The sequence below is a fragment of the Passer domesticus genome, chromosome 15 (assembly GCF_036417665.1).
Source record: "Passer domesticus isolate bPasDom1 chromosome 15, bPasDom1.hap1, whole genome shotgun sequence".
In the NCBI taxonomy this organism is placed as follows: Eukaryota; Metazoa; Chordata; class Aves; order Passeriformes; family Passeridae; genus Passer; species Passer domesticus.
In genome coordinates, this window is record NC_087488.1 from 10,437,648 (window position 1) to 10,455,300 (window position 17,653).

General features: G+C 37.5%; 1 protein-coding gene across 3 annotated transcripts in view; it reads left to right on the forward strand.

Moving 5' to 3' along the window:
* The window catches only part of TRRAP (transformation/transcription domain associated protein), a 75,289-nt gene that overhangs the window by 4,545 nt on the left and 53,091 nt on the right, over window positions 1-17,653 (forward strand). For 2 of the 3 annotated variants that reach the window (XM_064390769.1, XM_064390770.1), the window contains 20 exons: window positions 79-135; window positions 1,123-1,248; window positions 1,513-1,590; window positions 1,816-1,904; window positions 2,770-2,866; window positions 3,234-3,372; window positions 3,871-3,949; window positions 4,842-5,076; window positions 5,840-6,167; window positions 6,280-6,377; window positions 7,039-7,233; window positions 7,767-7,958; window positions 9,352-9,517; window positions 10,718-10,974; window positions 11,621-11,821; window positions 13,647-13,825; window positions 14,820-15,019; window positions 15,766-15,983; window positions 16,104-16,301; window positions 16,728-16,988. In XM_064390769.1, coding sequence (XP_064246839.1) covers window positions 79-135; window positions 1,123-1,248; window positions 1,513-1,590; window positions 1,816-1,904; window positions 2,770-2,866; window positions 3,234-3,372; window positions 3,871-3,949; window positions 4,842-5,076; window positions 5,840-6,167; window positions 6,280-6,377; window positions 7,039-7,233; window positions 7,767-7,958; window positions 9,352-9,517; window positions 10,718-10,974; window positions 11,621-11,821; window positions 13,647-13,825; window positions 14,820-15,019; window positions 15,766-15,983; window positions 16,104-16,301; window positions 16,728-16,988 — 3,393 coding nt within the window. The remainder of the gene's footprint in view (window positions 1-78; window positions 136-1,122; window positions 1,249-1,512; window positions 1,591-1,815; window positions 1,905-2,769; window positions 2,867-3,233; window positions 3,373-3,870; window positions 3,950-4,841; window positions 5,077-5,839; window positions 6,168-6,279; window positions 6,378-7,038; window positions 7,234-7,766; window positions 7,959-9,351; window positions 9,518-10,717; window positions 10,975-11,620; window positions 11,822-13,646; window positions 13,826-14,819; window positions 15,020-15,765; window positions 15,984-16,103; window positions 16,302-16,727; window positions 16,989-17,653) is intronic. The other variant, XM_064390771.1, reaches the window with a different exon arrangement.

Genomic DNA, 17,653 nt, shown 5'->3' on the forward strand with positions numbered 1-17,653 from the left:
CTGTTAATACAGAATTCTAAAATTATGGTTTTAAAATTATTTTTTAAAAATTTCTGTGACTGACTTCTTCCTTCCTAGATTCATCATTTTTTGGACTTTGTGAAACAGATTTACAAGGAACTTCCAAAAGTAGTGGTAAGCTTTTTGTTTCTTAAATTGCCCTTGCTATAGTCAGAAAACTAGTTTTTATTTCTTAATTTTTGTTGTGAACACCCCATGTGTGGAGATGCGAGTCTGGACTCCATGTTCTTAGAAGGCTGGTTTATTATATTATGATATATGTTATATTAAAATACTACATTAAAACTATACTAAAATAATAAAAAAAAGATTAATCAACTAAAAAAAAAAAAACAACCAAGAATAGAATGCATAACAAAATTTTGTAACTTTCTAAGAGTCTGATGCAGCTGCATCTGGGATTGGCTGTTAATTAGAAATAACTAACCAGCACCAAACCACAGATGCACCTGTTGCATTCCACAGCAGCAGACAGTTATTATTTACATTTCTCTCCTGAGGCTTTCAGCTCCTCAGGAGGGAAAAAGCCTAACAAAAAATTTTTCATCAAATATCATAACTACAAATTTTATCTCTAAAACATACTGACATATTTATTTTGCATCTGGTGATACAAAGTAAATATAGTTTTAGTGAATCTATTTATCAAAACTACGTCTGAAAATGGAGACATTTAGCTTTTGATTTGGAAAACCTTGTGTCTGGCACACTGTTAGTGGTAGGAGAAGATGAGGTGAGCTGGAGTTCTGAAGCAGGGTGAGGTTGGCTGCAGTTGTCTCCAGGTTCCCAGATGTGTCAGTTTTTGAGGGAAGGGTGAAGTCACGAAGGGAGGCTCCAGTCTGAGCCTCCCTCCCTGATACAGAGTAACTCTTGGGATGTTTTCCTTTAGCAGAAGAACCACCGTGGCTGGGGGGGCTTTTCTGCTGCTCTGTCCAGGGGGAGAGCTCGCAGGGTGTGTGTCTGCCCCAGGCAGTGCAAACATCCCTGCAGGGAGGAGAAAACTGCTCCAGGGGAGAATTACATGGAGCAGTTCTGAGGAGATGGATGGCCTTTCCACTGCTGCTGGCATTGTGATATTTTTCTTCTGCTCTTTGCTTGTAGAATCGGTACTTTGAGAACCCTCAGGTGATTCCAGAGAACACTGTTCCCACTCCTGAGATGGTTGGCATGATTACAACCATTGTGGTGAAGGTGAACCCTGAGCGAGAGGACAGTGAGACGAGGACAGTGAGTGTTCTGACTGCTCTTAGACTGGGGGACTTGTTTTTATTGTCAAAACTTTTCTGTAGAAGCTCATTGAAACTTTCCAGGTATTTTCTATGCAGCTGTAATTACAGGATTTTTATTTAATGCAATACCCAATGCTTTTGTGTTTTGAAGATGTTATTGTTAAATATAGTGCTACTAAAATGAGCAGTTTCTGTAAAAATGTGTTTTACATACTTTTTTGAATTAATAATTAGACTGTAAAGCTTCTACTCTTTCTTTCAGCATTCAATAATTCCCAGAGGATCTTTATCACTAAAGGTCTTGGCTGAGCTACCTATTATTGTTGTTCTCATGTATCAGGTTAGTGCACTTCAGTATTTTGCATGTAAATACTTCATTACTGGCTCATGTAACTTCTTGTTGGCTGTCATATTAGTAAAAATTTATATTATATACTTTTGAAATTAAAATATCATCTAAAAATAAAGCTGGTGAGATATATTAATTTTTTTCTGATTATCTCTCCAGTAATTTGACTGCAAGTGAAACTTGTGAATTTTTCTAATAATACTTTCTTTTTTTAAGCTCTACAAACTGAACATTCATAATGTAGTAGCTGAATTTGTGCCCTTGATTATGAACACTATTATAATACAAGTTTCTGCTCAAGCAAGGTAAGAGCATGTAATGGTATTTTGATGATATTTGAGATAAACTACTTAAACCTATCATTCAATATTGCTCAAACTATTTTTGTCTTCTGTCTTCTGATTTTTCATTCTAGTCTTATGCTTTTAATCTCAAAAGTAGCAATGATTATTTGACTAAAAATTACCAAGTTTCGGTAGGTGAAGTTATTGGCATTATATGTCATTGGTAAAGTCCATAGTTGTGCAGTAGGTCCCAGTTTATTATTTGATAATGAGTAAATATAATAAAAAATTATGATTTGATAATTTTTTAAAATAGAGTTTGTGACAAAAATTCACATCATCGCAGTGATGAAGACCCTGAGACACTTGTCATTGTCTAATCTTTTTCCATACCATCAGTAATAGATCTGTGCTCTTCAAGGTGTAGCTTACATGAAGCCTTGTGATGTTGCAGGGATAGGCGCTGCTTTTCCTGCCTCAGAGGGGGATGTTTCTGAAGAGCAGCAAGTGGTTCTGGTCAGGGCAGTGGGAGCAAGATCTCTGCCTTTCCCTGTCTGCCTGGCTGACCTGGTTAAGTGGTTGGAGCTTGAGAGAGACAGACAAGTCTGTAGGAGGGAATATTGCTTGGAGAAAAATTTGCCCCAGTTTGGGGAGCTGAGCCAAATGTGTGCTGCTTTGTGTTGGCTTGGCTTTCTGTAGAAAGGTGCTGCTGGGAATTTGAATGGCAGAGGGCTTGTTGAAAATTGGCTCTTCCAGAGAGATTGTATTTTTTTCAGAAGCAAGAACTTCACTACAAGATGATGTAATTTGAAACTTCACAGAATTTTCTGAGTGAAGGTACTGAAGGGTAGGAATAAAATCGTAACCACTGTTCCTTTCATTTCAGACAACATAAACTCTATAACAAGGAGTTGTATGCTGATTTCATTGCTGCTCAGATTAAAACATTGTCTTTCTTGGCTTACATCATCAGAATTTACCAGGTAGGATGAATTTTTAATACTTTGGTATTTAATGCATCAGGTTTCTTGTTGCTTTATGTCAGGCAAGTGACTTGTGTGTCTGCAGTGCATTAGGGGTTGGAGATGGGAGCATTTGTGTAGAATATCTGGAGGTGAAGCTGTACTTGGTTATCCTTTCAAAACTATCATCATGTGAATACAGAGTAAAAATGTGCCATTCCCCCTCCCTGGGCATTTATGGAATGACTACTGTATTTTAGTTTTAGGATTAGATCTTGGAAGAGAAACTAGTGAATTTTAATAGAGTACTGTTTTGCAAATGTAACACAAACCTTAAGAATAGAATGTTTTAGTAGTCGTACTCATGTTACTCTTTTTTTTGTTGCAGGAATTAGTGGCTAAATATTCTCAGCAAATGGTAAAAGGAATGTTGCAGCTGCTCTCCAATTGTCCAGCTGAAACAGCACACCTCAGGAAGGAGCTCCTGATTGCTGCTAAGCACATCCTCACAACAGACCTGAGGAGCCGTATGTAGCACTCTTTATAAGTGTACCTGTAAACTGGAAACATTTCTGCCATTGCTGTCAATTTTAGAGGCATATTGCTTAATTATATTGGACTATCACAAGATGCCAGGCCAAATAGAATTGTTGTGTGCAGGGTTGCCCAATTTGTCATTTCCAGTAACTCATTAGTTATATACAAAAAGTTTTTCAAAGTTGTAAATAACCTGAGCACTTTTTTTCTCTTTGCAAATGTAATTGGCTTTGACTGGGTACTGCAGTGTTACTCAAGGGGCAAGTGTCAGTGGAGTAGACAGTCATAAGAGATTGTTTGGAAATTTCCTTGTAAATGGCTCTGCCTTTTATAAGCTTCAGGAATTAATCTGGGGATAAAATCACTTTCTATCTTCAGGTTTAAATACTGAAGTTAAGTGGTCTAAAGCTTAACTGTCTTATTTTGATTATTTCCTTGCCAGTTGTTGTGTATGGCTTTTTCATTTTTCTGGTTTTTTTAAATTCTAGAGTTTATTCCATGCATGGACAAGCTGTTTGATGAATCTATACTGATTGGCTCTGGATACACTGCCCGGGAGACGCTGAGGTATGAGAAAGTTCAGAGTAATGATCTGAGTGCCTGCCAGGGCTGCTTACTTTGGAAATTATTAATATTTACAGCAGCTTCTGTATAGGGTCCTAAATCTTTGCTTCAAGTAACTACTTTTACTAGATTGTTTTATTGGCAGAGCTTCTGCTGCTGTAATGGTGGCTTTTGTTTAACACTTTGATGGCACAGCATGGTAATGTGAGTGTAGGGCAAAATAAGAGAAATGGATGAATGAAAATGATTTCAGTTTTTTGAATTGTGGAGGATGACCAAAACAGAGAAACCAACTCAGGATCTGCCCAATATTTCATGAAACATTCTAAATCTTATATCTGGTGTAAAATCTGAATGAGATTTAAACTGTTTTGTCAATGAATACTTTAAAACTTGTTTGCAACTGAAAAAGTAAATGGAGAGACTACCTAACTTTCTATGTCTTCAATAGTCTAAGTCTGACCTTCTTTTTCTCTAAGTATTAAGTGTACCTTATTGACAGCATGTATTAGATTTAGAAGTATTATCTCTGCTATATTAATTTATGATTAATTATGAAGCAGATTACCAGCACTGCTCAGAATGTGGCTAACATGCATGTTAACTGCATGCAAATGAAAATATGTGGTGGGGTGTTCTGCAGTGAAGGAAGAAAGATCAGAGAGGCAGTACCAGAGTTGTGGGATAGATTGATGCATCACTGGTTAAATTACACAGGTTAAATTCCCTCATGTAACTGAAATAGCCTTGTGAACTCTGGGTTTGCATATGAAAATAGAAAACTTACATTGAGAAATTTGGAAGAACCTCCAGGCAGTAACTACTTGTTTAGTCAAATTAAGAACATTTTTAGTTGTGCTCAGTGTGTTTTCCTCATTCCTTGTTTTGCCTGTAGACCCCTTGCATACAGCACCCTGGCAGACCTGGTGCATCACGTCCGGCAGCATTTGCCTCTCAATGACCTCTCCCTGGCTGTCCAGCTGTTTGCCAAGAACATTGATGATGAATCCTTGCCAAGCAGTATCCAGACCATGTCTTGCAAGCTCCTGCTAAATTTGGTAGACTGTATCCGGTCTAAAAGTGAACAGGAAAATGGAAATGGTAGAGACATCCTTATGAGAATGCTGGAGGTATTGATTTGTTTAAAGCATTTGATAATTGCTTGGATATCCTGTTTTGTAGTGTGTTGTCAATTACATTTTACTTTCTTTCTTCAGAAATGAGAATATGTAGGAACAGCCTGTGTACTGTATTTCACTTCAGTGCTTCACTGAAGGGCCCTTTAAAATGCTCTGCAGCTGGGATAATATCTCAAGTGTAGTGGAGATGCTTTGTCAGCTCAGCTTCATTCAGTGGCTAGTTGCAAAGCAGGAAATCTAATGCCTGTTTTGAGTAGCTTGGGTTTTTTTAAATAATTTTATTTTAAATGTTACAATTTTTTTTCGTTGTGTAGGAGTATGCAAGAATTGTGTTTTTTAATGCCTTATGGTTATGGGTGTGCTTTTTGGTGTGGTTTTTGTTTTAAACCCTGAAAGAGGATCTTTGCACAGATCCATGGCATGGCACAATACAATCGGTACAATTAGAAATATCTGCTCTTTTAAGACCTAATGATCCTTTTTGAGAATCTTTATTAGGAGTTTTTTTTTTGTATTTTTGAACATGAGGGGTTCACAGTTGTTTGAAGAAGGCAAACTAGTTTATTGATACACTTAAAAACATTTGCTGTCATTTGAATGACTTCAAAAATAGCTGAAAGTTTTATTGATCTCAGTGTGCTGATTTGAAATACCAGTGCTATTAAATTTAGGATGATTTTTGAAGAAGCAACTTATTTTCTTTTTCTTTTTCCCCCTGCCTGCTGTTTGATCTGCCTCTCCTCCTTTGCCTTAGGTGTTTGTTCTGAAATTCCACACCATAGCACGCTACCAGCTGTCTGTCATCTTTAAGAAGTGCAAGCCCCAGTCCGAGCTCGGGGCAGCTGAAGCTGCCTTACCTGGAGTGCCCACAGCAGCAAATGCAGCCCCTGTTCCTGTCCCATCTCCTGCCCCAGCCACTCCTGTGGCCCCTGCACCTGTACCTGTGTTTGAAAAACAAGGGGAGAAAGAAAAAGAAGACAAGCAGACATTTCAGGTCACGGATTGCCGGAGCTTAGTGAAAACTTTGGTCTGTGGGGTCAAGACGATCACGTGGGGCATCACCTCGTGCAAAGCTCCTGGTGGTAAAACTGCATATTTAATTGCATTTATCTCTCATAATTCTACAGAAAAAAGCCTCTCTAGAATGAAAGCAAATAGTATTTTTAATGCTTAACTCTCTTATTCTTCTTTCAGAAGCACAATTCATTCCAAATAAGCAGTTGCAACCTAAGGAGACTCAAATCTATATAAAACTGGTGAAATATGCAATGCAAGCTTTAGATATTTATCAGGTATGTAACCTGCCCACACAGCATTTCTATTTGTACAGTTACTGTGTGTTAGATCTTTTAATAAGGATTTATTTGTCAGCTCAAACACAGATTATACATGTAGTGTATTTTCACTGTGTCTTTAATTGGTACCACAACTATTGAGAAATGCTCAATATGAAGAATTAATTTCAAAAGTGAAGTTCAATGTACTTAACTATTTGCAAGCAGCAGGTTATTTTCTCAACAGTCATTTTTGTCTGTGCTTGCAGGCAGGTCAGACTGGAAATAATAGTCTTTCATGTAGTGAATTAAGTCTTTCCTTGAAAGAGATAGTTTAGCTAACAGTTGAGGCATTCAGGTGTCTGTGTTTGTCTTCTGTAGTTACACAAAGCACTAATGAAATGTGTGTTTGATTGGATATTAAGTAATTTACAAATACACTGATATCTCCTATTGTTGTTTTTTTCCATTTCTAACTTCCTAGTTTTAAAATCTGTTCTGAAAACACTCAATTTTAGTATTTTTGTCATGGTTGGCTCTTGTGCCCAACTTCTATTTGTGGGGGCTTGCATGTGAAACCCATAACATCTCAGTTACTTTCAAAAGCTGTTTTAGGAATGATGGGGACTAAGCTACTCAAATTCTGTAACCAGTGTATGTGTTTTCTCAATTACTCTAGGTGCAAATAGCAGGGAATGGACAGACATATGTTCGAGTAGCAAACTGTCAGACAGTCAGGATGAAAGAGGAAAAGGAAGTTCTGGAGCATTTTGCTGGCGTGTTCACAATGATGAACCCTTTAACTTTTAAAGAAATCTTTCAAACTACTGTTCCTTATATGGTGGAGAGGATCTCTAAAAACTATGCTCTTCAGGTATGTTGCTGTTTACTTTTTAAATTGATAATGAGCAGCATGTAGGAAAGAGCTTATGCCTTGAAGTACATATGACTGATGTAGAATTATAAATATTAATATTGAAATTAGCATGTGAGATTTGAAGCAGTCTATATAAAGAGTAGTCTATGAAAATAGTGTAAAAATGGATTTTCAAAAAACCTTACCTAAGTAATGCAATATGAGCATGAACACTTCAGTTTAGAAGATATGAATGGGCTTCATTCTTGAAAAGTACTGAGCTGGACTTGATGTTTTGTTCAGCTTGTTGTGCTGATGTTCTCCTGTTTTACAGAATTCAAATCCTATAATATCAATTTGAAATTTAACCTGAAACTTCAACATTAAGCTACATACATGGTTGTTTGCCACTGAGGACAAACAGAATCATTTGGGTAGCAGTGGAGATGGGGAAAGAAATTTCTCTTAGTTTTTTTTTAATGGACAGTGCATTTATCCTTTTGTTCTTTTTATTACAACAGTAATAAGTTCTTTGTGGTTTCCTTTTATAGATTGTTGCCAATTCTTTCTTGGCAAACCCTACTACCTCTGCTCTCTTTGCAACCATTTTGGTGGAGTATCTTCTGGATCGTCTGCCAGAAATGGGCTCTAATGTGGAACTCTCCAATCTGTATCTCAAGCTGTTCAAGTTAGTTTTTGGCTCAGTTTCACTATTTGCAGCTGAAAATGAACAAATGCTGAAGGTAAAGGTCATTTGTTTTAAAAATAAGTCTGCTTTAAAAACAACACTCCTAAGAGTTTTGCACGGTCTAACATTTCAGAGTCATTTAATGTTTGAAGCACTGTTTGTGACACATCTCCATTTTTTTCCAAATTCCAAGTACGTTGTCTTCTTTAGAAGAGATGGTTTCTGTGAATATTTTCTTCATATTTGAAACTGTGGAGTGATATACTAATTCTGAATATAAATGGCTGATACATGACTGTGGTCTGTGATTGCTATAAGCCTGTGTAACTTCATGGTCAGGACATGCATAAATTCTTGCATATTTTCTCTCTCTTTGTTTCTGTATTAACTTAAGAATTTTGCTTGGATTGAAATATTTTTTTGTGTGTTGGTGAATCTTGTTCACTTGTGTCATATCAGTGACATGAACCTCTTGAGTTAGATTTTTCTATGCTCTTGGGAAGTCTGGGCTTAAGAAATGCTATTCTTTCTACTGACAACATATTATATATTCCAGGGATCTATTTATGTTGATGAGATCATCTCATTATTCAGTGAATTTAGAAATGCTGAGCTTGTAGCAAGAGTGCACTTTCCTCATAAAAGCAGCAGCTGCCTGTGTCTAGAAAAGACATTAAGAATTTAATGGAACACTGATTGTTCTCCCATACTTCCTCTTGTTTTAATCCCTTGTACTCTATACCAAACAAGATTTCTGATACAGGTAACTGTAGAACAGAGTGGGGATTACCAATTTCCCAGAATCTTGGAAAACTAACAGTAATATGAAGCAATATTCATATAATCTTGCTTTAATTCTTCCAGTTTGTCATCAGAATCAAGGTCATTTGGATTTTATAAGATGGTGATGAAGTTTAAAGAGTGTAATTTACTACCTTCACAGTTTCATGCTTCTGTTACTTTTTGTTTCTGTAGGATGAATGGTAGGGGCCTTGGGCAGACAATTTAATTGAATGATGAAGGTTGTTTGCAGCATTTGCATAGCAATGTAGAAAGCTTTTTAGATGTTAATAATATCCAGACATGTTGCTTTTTGTCTCTGATCCATGAGAATACTGGTATTTATCAACTATTTTTAATGAATCTTGCAAGATGTTCATGTCCTCTGCTCAAGGCCACCAGCTCCATAGCCTTTTTTACTTGAGAGAGTTAACTTTCAAAATGAAATTAAGAACTAACAATGAAATTAGATCAAGGGTAAATTAATATTGTTAGGTGTCCTCTCTTTCATTCTGACGCTTCAGATTTCTGCTCCCCCTTCCCAGGTACTTGAGAGGAAATATTTCCTCACTGTGTCAGATTTGCAGAATCTCATGCTAATCTCTTGTACAGTATGATGATCACAAAATTGTTATTTTATTAATCTTCAAGCTTTATTTTCTTTATAGCCACATTTGCACAAGATTGTGAACAGCTCTATGGAACTTGCACAGACTGCCAAAGAGCCCTATAACTATTTCCTGCTGCTCAGAGCCCTGTTCAGATCTATTGGAGGAGGCAGTCATGATCTGTTATACCAAGAATTCTTGCCGCTGTTACCAAACTTACTGCAAGGTAGAGCAACACCTTCTTTCCCTGTTCCAGCTTCTGATTTTTTTATGTGAATAGTAGTAATAAAGTTATGTTATGTAGTTGAAAACCCCTCAAAACTAAAATCCTACCTCTGATAAGTAGCTTCTGATTTTGAGTTTAGTGATTGATTAAAATACCTTGAGTGTGATTATTTTTGTTTACTGTCAGCCGCTTCAGGCTCCATAGTTTTGGCTGACTCACAATTTCTTCTTTTCATTGTGGGGCTGCTGGGGTTTTCTTGTTTGTTTCTTTTACTTGTTTGTGGTTTTTTTTGCAATGGGTAACTTTCTTGGCATAAAGCATTTGGGGGATGAGTGAGTAGGTGAAGCAACGGTGCCAGGCCACCACTGGTTTTGTGGGGAGAACACAGCAGTGAAGCTCTGGCTGTTCTGCAGTTGAGGGCAAGTGTGTGCACCTGCAAGGGCATGGTAAATAGAAATTCAAGTAGTGCCAGACTGCAAAGAGAAATGGAAATAACAATCACTTTGATTAATTGAGCATTTATGCTTGCAAGAACTGTGATCCAGAAATACTGAGAGTGAGCAAGGAAATGTGGAGAGCTACTTAAACCTAAGGACAAACTAATCAGAACTATTCCAGGACTACAGCTGTAGGGACAGTTTTTATTGTAGTTAGCAAATATATATGTTATCAATAAATCATTATGTAAAACTCATGTCAGTAGATTTATGGACTATGTGAAATCTTTATGGGGAGAAAAATCACTTGAGGAGTGTGCTTAGTCTGTATGGGGCAATTAATGCACTTGAACTCACTGAATGTTTCTTTTCAGGATTCAAAATACTTTAAAAAAAGTTCTCTGTGGGTTTATTTTTTATTGTTACAAGGCTGAGGTTTGAGTCAAATGATCTTTTTTTCTTTTCTATCTGCTGTGTTCAAATACTGCCTTATCGAGTCTAATATTAAACTTTAAAACATGTAGAGATGCTTTTTCTTCTGTATGTGTGTACATAGAAAAAGCATTCACTGCCTGACATCCTTAGATGTCAGTTAGAATAATGAATGGTATTAAATGTTTTGTAAATCCATTCTTTACAGAGCTGTAAGCTCTACAGTGTTTAAAGACGTTGGGCTCTTTCTGAATTGAGGAAATAGCAATTTTGAACAGCAAACTGTGGACTATTTTTTTCTGTGAATGTATAACTTATCCATAACTTTCAGGACTTAATATGTTGCAAAGTGGCCTTCACAAGCAGCACATGAAAGACTTGTTTGTGGAGCTCTGCCTCACTGTGCCCGTTCGTCTGAGCTCGCTGCTGCCTTATCTGCCAATGCTCATGGACCCCTTGGTGTCAGCCCTCAATGGATCCCAGACCCTGGTTAGCCAGGGCTTAAGAACTCTGGAATTGTGTGTGGATAACTTGCAGCCAGACTTTCTGTACGACCACATTCAGCCAGTTCGAGCTGAGCTCATGCAGGTAAATGTGTTGTTTCCTCTTAGACCACAAGAGGTCATTGATTTGCTGAAAAATATCAGAAATTTGTGTGAAGCTTTGGTTACAAAAACATGAAAAATCTGTCATGAAAGCTGTACCAGTGTCATGTGAGTGTAGAAGGATAGTTGGTGTTGTGCTGTTAAGCTGAAAACTCTGAAACTTTAGAAGTGAATGAATTTTCTCCTATATAGTTTGTTAAATGGTTACGTTCTATTTACTTTATTTGCTTCTATATTTCAAAACTAGCTCTGAGCTTAATTCACTTCAGCCTTAACTGGCCTGCTTTTTTAATTAGCAGTGTTGTTTAATATTTATCATAAACATGAAACTACACTCCAAGATAGCAAAGATTTTTTACCTGTAACAGTAGTCTAATACAAAACTGCATGTAGGACTACCCTGTTACAAAGCACTTGGGCTGTTGTGAACTGAGATGATGATGATATTCAAGCTTGATAAGGAACTTAATGCAGGGTCAGTTACCCAAATACAAGAATCAAGCTTTTTCCTTGACTTTTTTTTTTTTACATTACAACTTGAAAAATACTGGAGTAAGATGGTTTTTTTGCATTACAACTTGAACAATGTTGAAGTAAGCCTGGCCTGCCTGTGTACCTTAAACCCCCAGGCTTTGTGGCGAACCCTGCGCAATCCTGCTGACAGCATCTCCCACGTGGCTTATCGTGTGCTTGGGAAATTTGGTGGAAGTAACAGGAAGATGTTGAAGGAATCACAGAAACTACAATATGTGGTCACAGAAATCCAAGGACCCAGTATTACAATTGAATTTTCAGACTGTAAAGCATCCATTCAGCTCCCAATGGAAAAGGTAAGGGCTTAAGTTACTTTCAATGCTGAGAAACTAACTTAAAAAATATCTGTCTGGAAGGTCTTCCTTGATTTCTTCTATAAACTGTGTAATATTTCACCCCCAAAATTACAGATTTAGGCATGCTGTGCTGCTCTTACAAAGTGATTGGATAGGGAGCTAAACTGGCCCAAATAAATGTTTTCACAGAATGGGTAAGGTTGGAACTCCTGGTATATTTTGCTTAGGTTAGGACCTGGAATCTCATCTAAAAGTCTGTATTTGCTTTTTGAAATGTATCAAAAACTGTAGAAATTCTTCAGTGGTGATTATTCTCATGACTCCAGTGATTTGGTTTTGTTTGTTGTCTCTAGAAGCACTTTGTACTATACTGGCTTTCATCTAGAAGTCACAGAGTATCACAAATGCTTAGTTCTCACTAATTACAGCAATCTAATATCTGAGAGTGAAGCTGGATTTGGAGATAATTTGGTCTGTAGAGTTTTAATACTTACCTTTTCAATTAGACTTTCATAAGTAGATACTATCTGAATGTAGTAAGCAATTTTCTTCACAGACAGTGGCTCTCTGGCTCCATCCAGCCAACAGGCTTTAAAAACAGGCTTAAAAATAGCTTGGAAAAGTGATTCTTAAAATGCAGATATACTAATTTCTCCTCTGTACTGAAGCTGATGAATTGAATGCATATAAATACTGTAGTTGCTGACGTTTACCACTCCTGCTAGGTTTTATTAAAACTAAGTTTTCCAAAGGATTTTAGCATCTGGCATTGATATGGAGCAATCTTCAGCTGCTCGATGTTGACCAAGGAAGTGTTATCTGCTTTGTATCTAAGAAAAGGAAATGCCAAAGTAAAAATGAAAAAAAAAAAAGTGGAATAAATTGAAACCAAGAAATCCTTGTTTTCTTTTAATGCCCTGGTAGACTTTTGTGGTCGGTCCAAAACTAATTTTTCTTTTCATTGAGATGCTGTGATAAAAACTTAGGATGACAATAACTTAAGTGGAAATAGTAAAGAAGGAAAATGCCTACTTTGTAGCAGGGGCTTTTTCTGCATAAACTTATTAAGCTTGGATGGTTAGATTTTACCTGCAATTGATAATTCCTTTTTTCCATGCATTCCAGAACAAGTTTTACATGCTTTTGTTTTTTACTTAATGCCCATCTCATTTATCTTCCTGTCTTTTGTGGGAGAAGGATAGAAATTAGGCAGTTGTGCTTTTATGTATTATCTTTATATATATAAGCACAAAATAGAAATTTCCCTAAGAGATGTACTCCCCTTTTTTAATTATCTTCATGTCTTAAAAGATTGATTCAAATTATTCTGAAATGTACTAAATCTTCTTGCAAAGGAAGAGTACTATTTCCATTAAATAACTGGTGTTTAGAAGTTGCTTACAGGGACGTTTCATCATGCATGAAAAGGTACAATTTATATATGGGTACAAGTGCATTGTATACATACAGTATAAAGGGATTCGACACAGCAATTATTGCTGAAGGGAAGACAAGGAAAATTACTTTTTGGGAAAGGAGGGGGACACAGTGAAGGTTTACCTCACTCATAACTTGAAATGCTTTCTGACCATGGAGGTAAATGTATCTGCCATGAAACTTAGCAAGTACAAAACCACAGAAAATACCATGGCATTTTCAAGCCACACTCTCAGGCTCTCTCTGCGTTTCCTAACTCAAGCACTCCAAACTGTGCCTACTTTGAAAGCTACTTTTAATATATATTAATGATACCATTCCCTGGATTAACGACCTTATGGTAAATGCCAAGAGTAAGAAGAGTGTGGATTCTCTTGTTGCATTCCAGGCGATCGAGACGGCCCTGGACTGTCTGAAGAGCGCCAACACGGAGCCCTACTACCGCAGGCAGGCCTGGGAGGTCATCAAGTGCTTCCTGGTGGCCATGATGAGCCTGGATGATAACAAACACGCCTTGTACCAGCTCCTTGCACACCCCAAGTATGACAATTCTTTAAACGTAAATGTGTATGTAAAATTTATGGTGTCTTTGGAGCAATCTAGTTTAGAGACAGTGATTAGTCTGTGCAATTCGTGGGGTTTTTGCCTGCTGGTGAAAAGGAGTTTTGTTAGCATGTTTTTAAATGCCAGTGACATGTTAATGTTTCATAGTTTAATTTTCTTTCCCTAATTACAGCCCAGTGTATAATCTATTACATATGATCAATATGATTAATTTTAGTTTCATATATTTAAATAATTGGAATATTCTGGTGCTTAATTGCATTTTAGAGATTAATTTAGATTGTGACATTTTGTATGTACATCTAAGCTTTTACTAGAGTGAAAGATAAAATTCAGTTTCATATAATGACTAAGCTATAGCATAGTCACAGTCACCTCTGTTTATCTTGGTGTGGGAGCCTTTTATTGGAGCTTTTCTTACATGTTTTGCAATTTTAGTCATTGATATTTCACGAGTTTATTGCTTTTAGACAACCTTAACATCTTTGCCCAAGAAGTGTGGGCTGACTTTGACTCTTGCAATGCAGTAAGTGTAGCTAAAGAGCACAGTAGCTTTCACAGTTTGGGCTTGTTAGACTTGACATAAATATAGCTTTGCAATGAACAAGTTTTGTTGGGCAGTGATTTGATAAGTAATGTTTCAATCATTCAAGATTAAAATCAAATGTCATTTTAAAAAAGGGAAAAATGTCAAAATATTGAAAATGACATTCTGTAATTGAGTTGCAGTGTGAAGCCTGTATACCTATTATTGTATATATGTGGCTTCTTCTGAACCACTGGCTTTAAATGTTCCTATGAAATTGAGCTATCCATCATGCTGGAGACCAGTGGCTGACAAAATTCATTTGGGCTGAGTGAACTGGTCTAGCCCTACCAAAATGAGGGGAAAACAGGAGGTGGAGAAGGAGTTAGATATGGACAGCAAACTTTGACTGCAGTTTGAGCAGGGGGTGCTGCAGTTCGGGGTTCTGTTGAGCACGACCTTTTGTTTCAGCTTCACAGAGAAGTCCATCCCCAGCGTGATCATCTCGCACCGCTACAAGGCCCAGGACACCCCGGCCCGCAAGACGTTTGAGCAGGCCCTGACCGGGGCCTTCATGTCGGCCGTCATCAAGGACCTGCGGCCCAGCGCGCTGCCCTTCGTGGCCAGCCTCATCCGCCACTACACCATGGTGGCCGTGGCCCAGCAGTGCGGTGAGTGAGGGCACGCAGCTCCCGGGGCCTCCTGGGCTCGGCTCGGCGCTGTTACACACAGCTGCTTGTTTTAAAAATCACAGTATTGCAGTTGTGTCTGGGTAACTCCGCTGGATTTTTGTTTGATGGTAGAATTACGTTTTAATTCTTTACGGCAGCGGGAATTATTAAACGAATTTTAAAAGGCAATCAGTCACCTAATAATGCTCTGTAAATGCTACAGCAATGAAATAACTGCAGCATGGAACAGCTTATACAGTTCCAAAGCATTTGTGTAACGTAATGCTCACAGTACTATTTGCAGATGGCCTTTAATTAGGTTGTTTCCAGTTGTGGTTTTGAAGGACCTTTAGAGGAACTAAGTAATTGGAGCATTACAGTGTCTTATATCCAAAAAGAAACTTTTTGTTTGGGCTGTATGACAAGTAATTTGGTAAAAGGCATATTATAAGCATATCACTCTTCATTGTCACATTAAGTAACTGATTCTTCATTTTTAATTAATCTTCCTGCAGTACATAGTCCAGTGCATAGAAAAAATGTTCAAGTAGATGTAATTTTTTTTCCTTCTAGGAGTGAAGGATGCCTTACAATCCATTTATATGCAAATAGGCACAGGGCTTACTGGTTTTGCCATCAGCTAGTCCAAGGAATAGTAAAATCTAATTAAAAGACTATTCATATTGAAATATCCATTGTTTTATCTTTATTCTCCCTCCCCCCCCATTCCCTGTTACAAATTCCAGGTCCTTTCTTGCTGCAGTGCTATCAGGTTGGGAGCCAGCCTAGCACAGCCATGTTTCACAGTGAAGAAAATGGGTCAAAAGGCATGGATCCCTTGGTGCTTATTGATGCCATAGCCATCTGCATGGCATATGAGGAGAAGGAGCTCTGCAAAATTGGAGAGGTGGCCCTAGCAGTGATATTTGATGTTGCAAGCATCATCTTGGGTTCAAAGGAAAGGGTAAGATTTTTAAAAGTGTATTGAAATGATTGAATTTCAGCCAATGTAATTTCGCTTCTAAAATTTTGGAGTCTACCAGTAAGCTGAGAAAAGGAAACTGATAAATTTCTTCGTTTCCAGGCTTGTCAGCTTCCCTTGTTTTCATACATCGTGGAACGTTTATGTGCTTGCTGTTATGAGCAAGCTTGGTATGCTAAACTAGGAGGTGTTGTGTCCATTAAATTTCTTATGGAACGGCTGCCACTTATCTGGGTCCTCCAGAACCAGCAGACTTTCCTGAAGGCACTTCTCTTCGTTATGATGGACCTAACTGGAGAGGTATGAATTTTATCAAATTGAATTTTATCAAATAGTGTGGGGAAAATTTCTGGCCTTAAATTCACACTGATTGAACTCTTAGTAATCTTGAATTTGCTGAACTTCAGAATGCGTTTTACCTGCAAGAGTTAGTGAATTCTAGTCATTTTAACTCAATCCAAGATTTGAAGTTAGGAATGAGGTCAGATTTTTCCACTTAACTTTGCTGAAGTTTTTGAGATTACACTTGCTGCTTTCAGAGTAGAAATGTGCATGTAGATCACAAAAGAACACAGATTCACTGTCACTTACCACAGAATCCCTAAGCTTAGTTGGAAATCAAAATCACAGGATTAATCAAAATAAAATTCTGAGTTGATGAGTAATGTGTAGATTTGTGATCTTTGTTTTGTACTTAGCTGATAAAAATTGTCTCTAATGCCTCAGGTTTCCAATGGAGCAGTTGCTATGGCAAAGACCACATTAGAGCAGCTCTTGATTAGATGTGCAACTCCTTTAAAAGATGAAGAAAAAACAGAAGAAATCCTTGCAGCACAGGAAAAGTCTTTCCATCATGTCACGCATGACCTTGTTCGAGAAGTGACCTCTCCAAACTCCACTGTGAGAAAACAAGCCATGCATTCCTTGCAGGTGCTTGCACAGGTCACTGGCAAAAGTGTCACAGTCATCATGGAGCCACATAAAGAGGTAAGCAGAAATATTTACTGAACCCCAGCTTAAAGTTGTTTCCCAGTTTGGATTTGCAGAAATGCTTTCTTGGTATGTTTTTGCACACTAGTGAATTAAGTTCATAGTGCTTTGGTGGTATATGTTTGTCATTTGCTAAGTTTTGTTGTTCAAACATACACAATGGCTGGAGCACTACAGAGATTCATACAGGCTCTGCCTGACTCTTAGCCGGTATTTATGCTGTCTTCAGGTTGATTTACTTCCTTAAGTTATGTGCTGCTTATCCTGCCACCAATCAGACATAGACTAGGTCATATTACAGCACATTTTGACACTCAGTTTTGTTATTCTCTAAATACGTCTATGACTTTCCCTATCCAGAAAGAGACTATAAAATTCTAAGTTGGTTGAAATAACTTTTCGCTGGATACTCCTTAAAGCTGATGTTGTTTAGTCTTTTGGAAGAGAATTGAATACAAATGAGTCTTAAGAGCCACGACAACATTCCATATTATGCTGAGAAGCTCCCTAATTGATATCTTACTTTGCTAAAGATATTTAATGAGGAAAGTGAGAAGTTGATGTAATGGAAAAAAGTTACACTAACTTTTTTGGTTTTCTGATGTTTTAGGAGCTTAAAATATTAATCTTGACTGTTTGAAATTGTTCAGTCTCTGAATTTC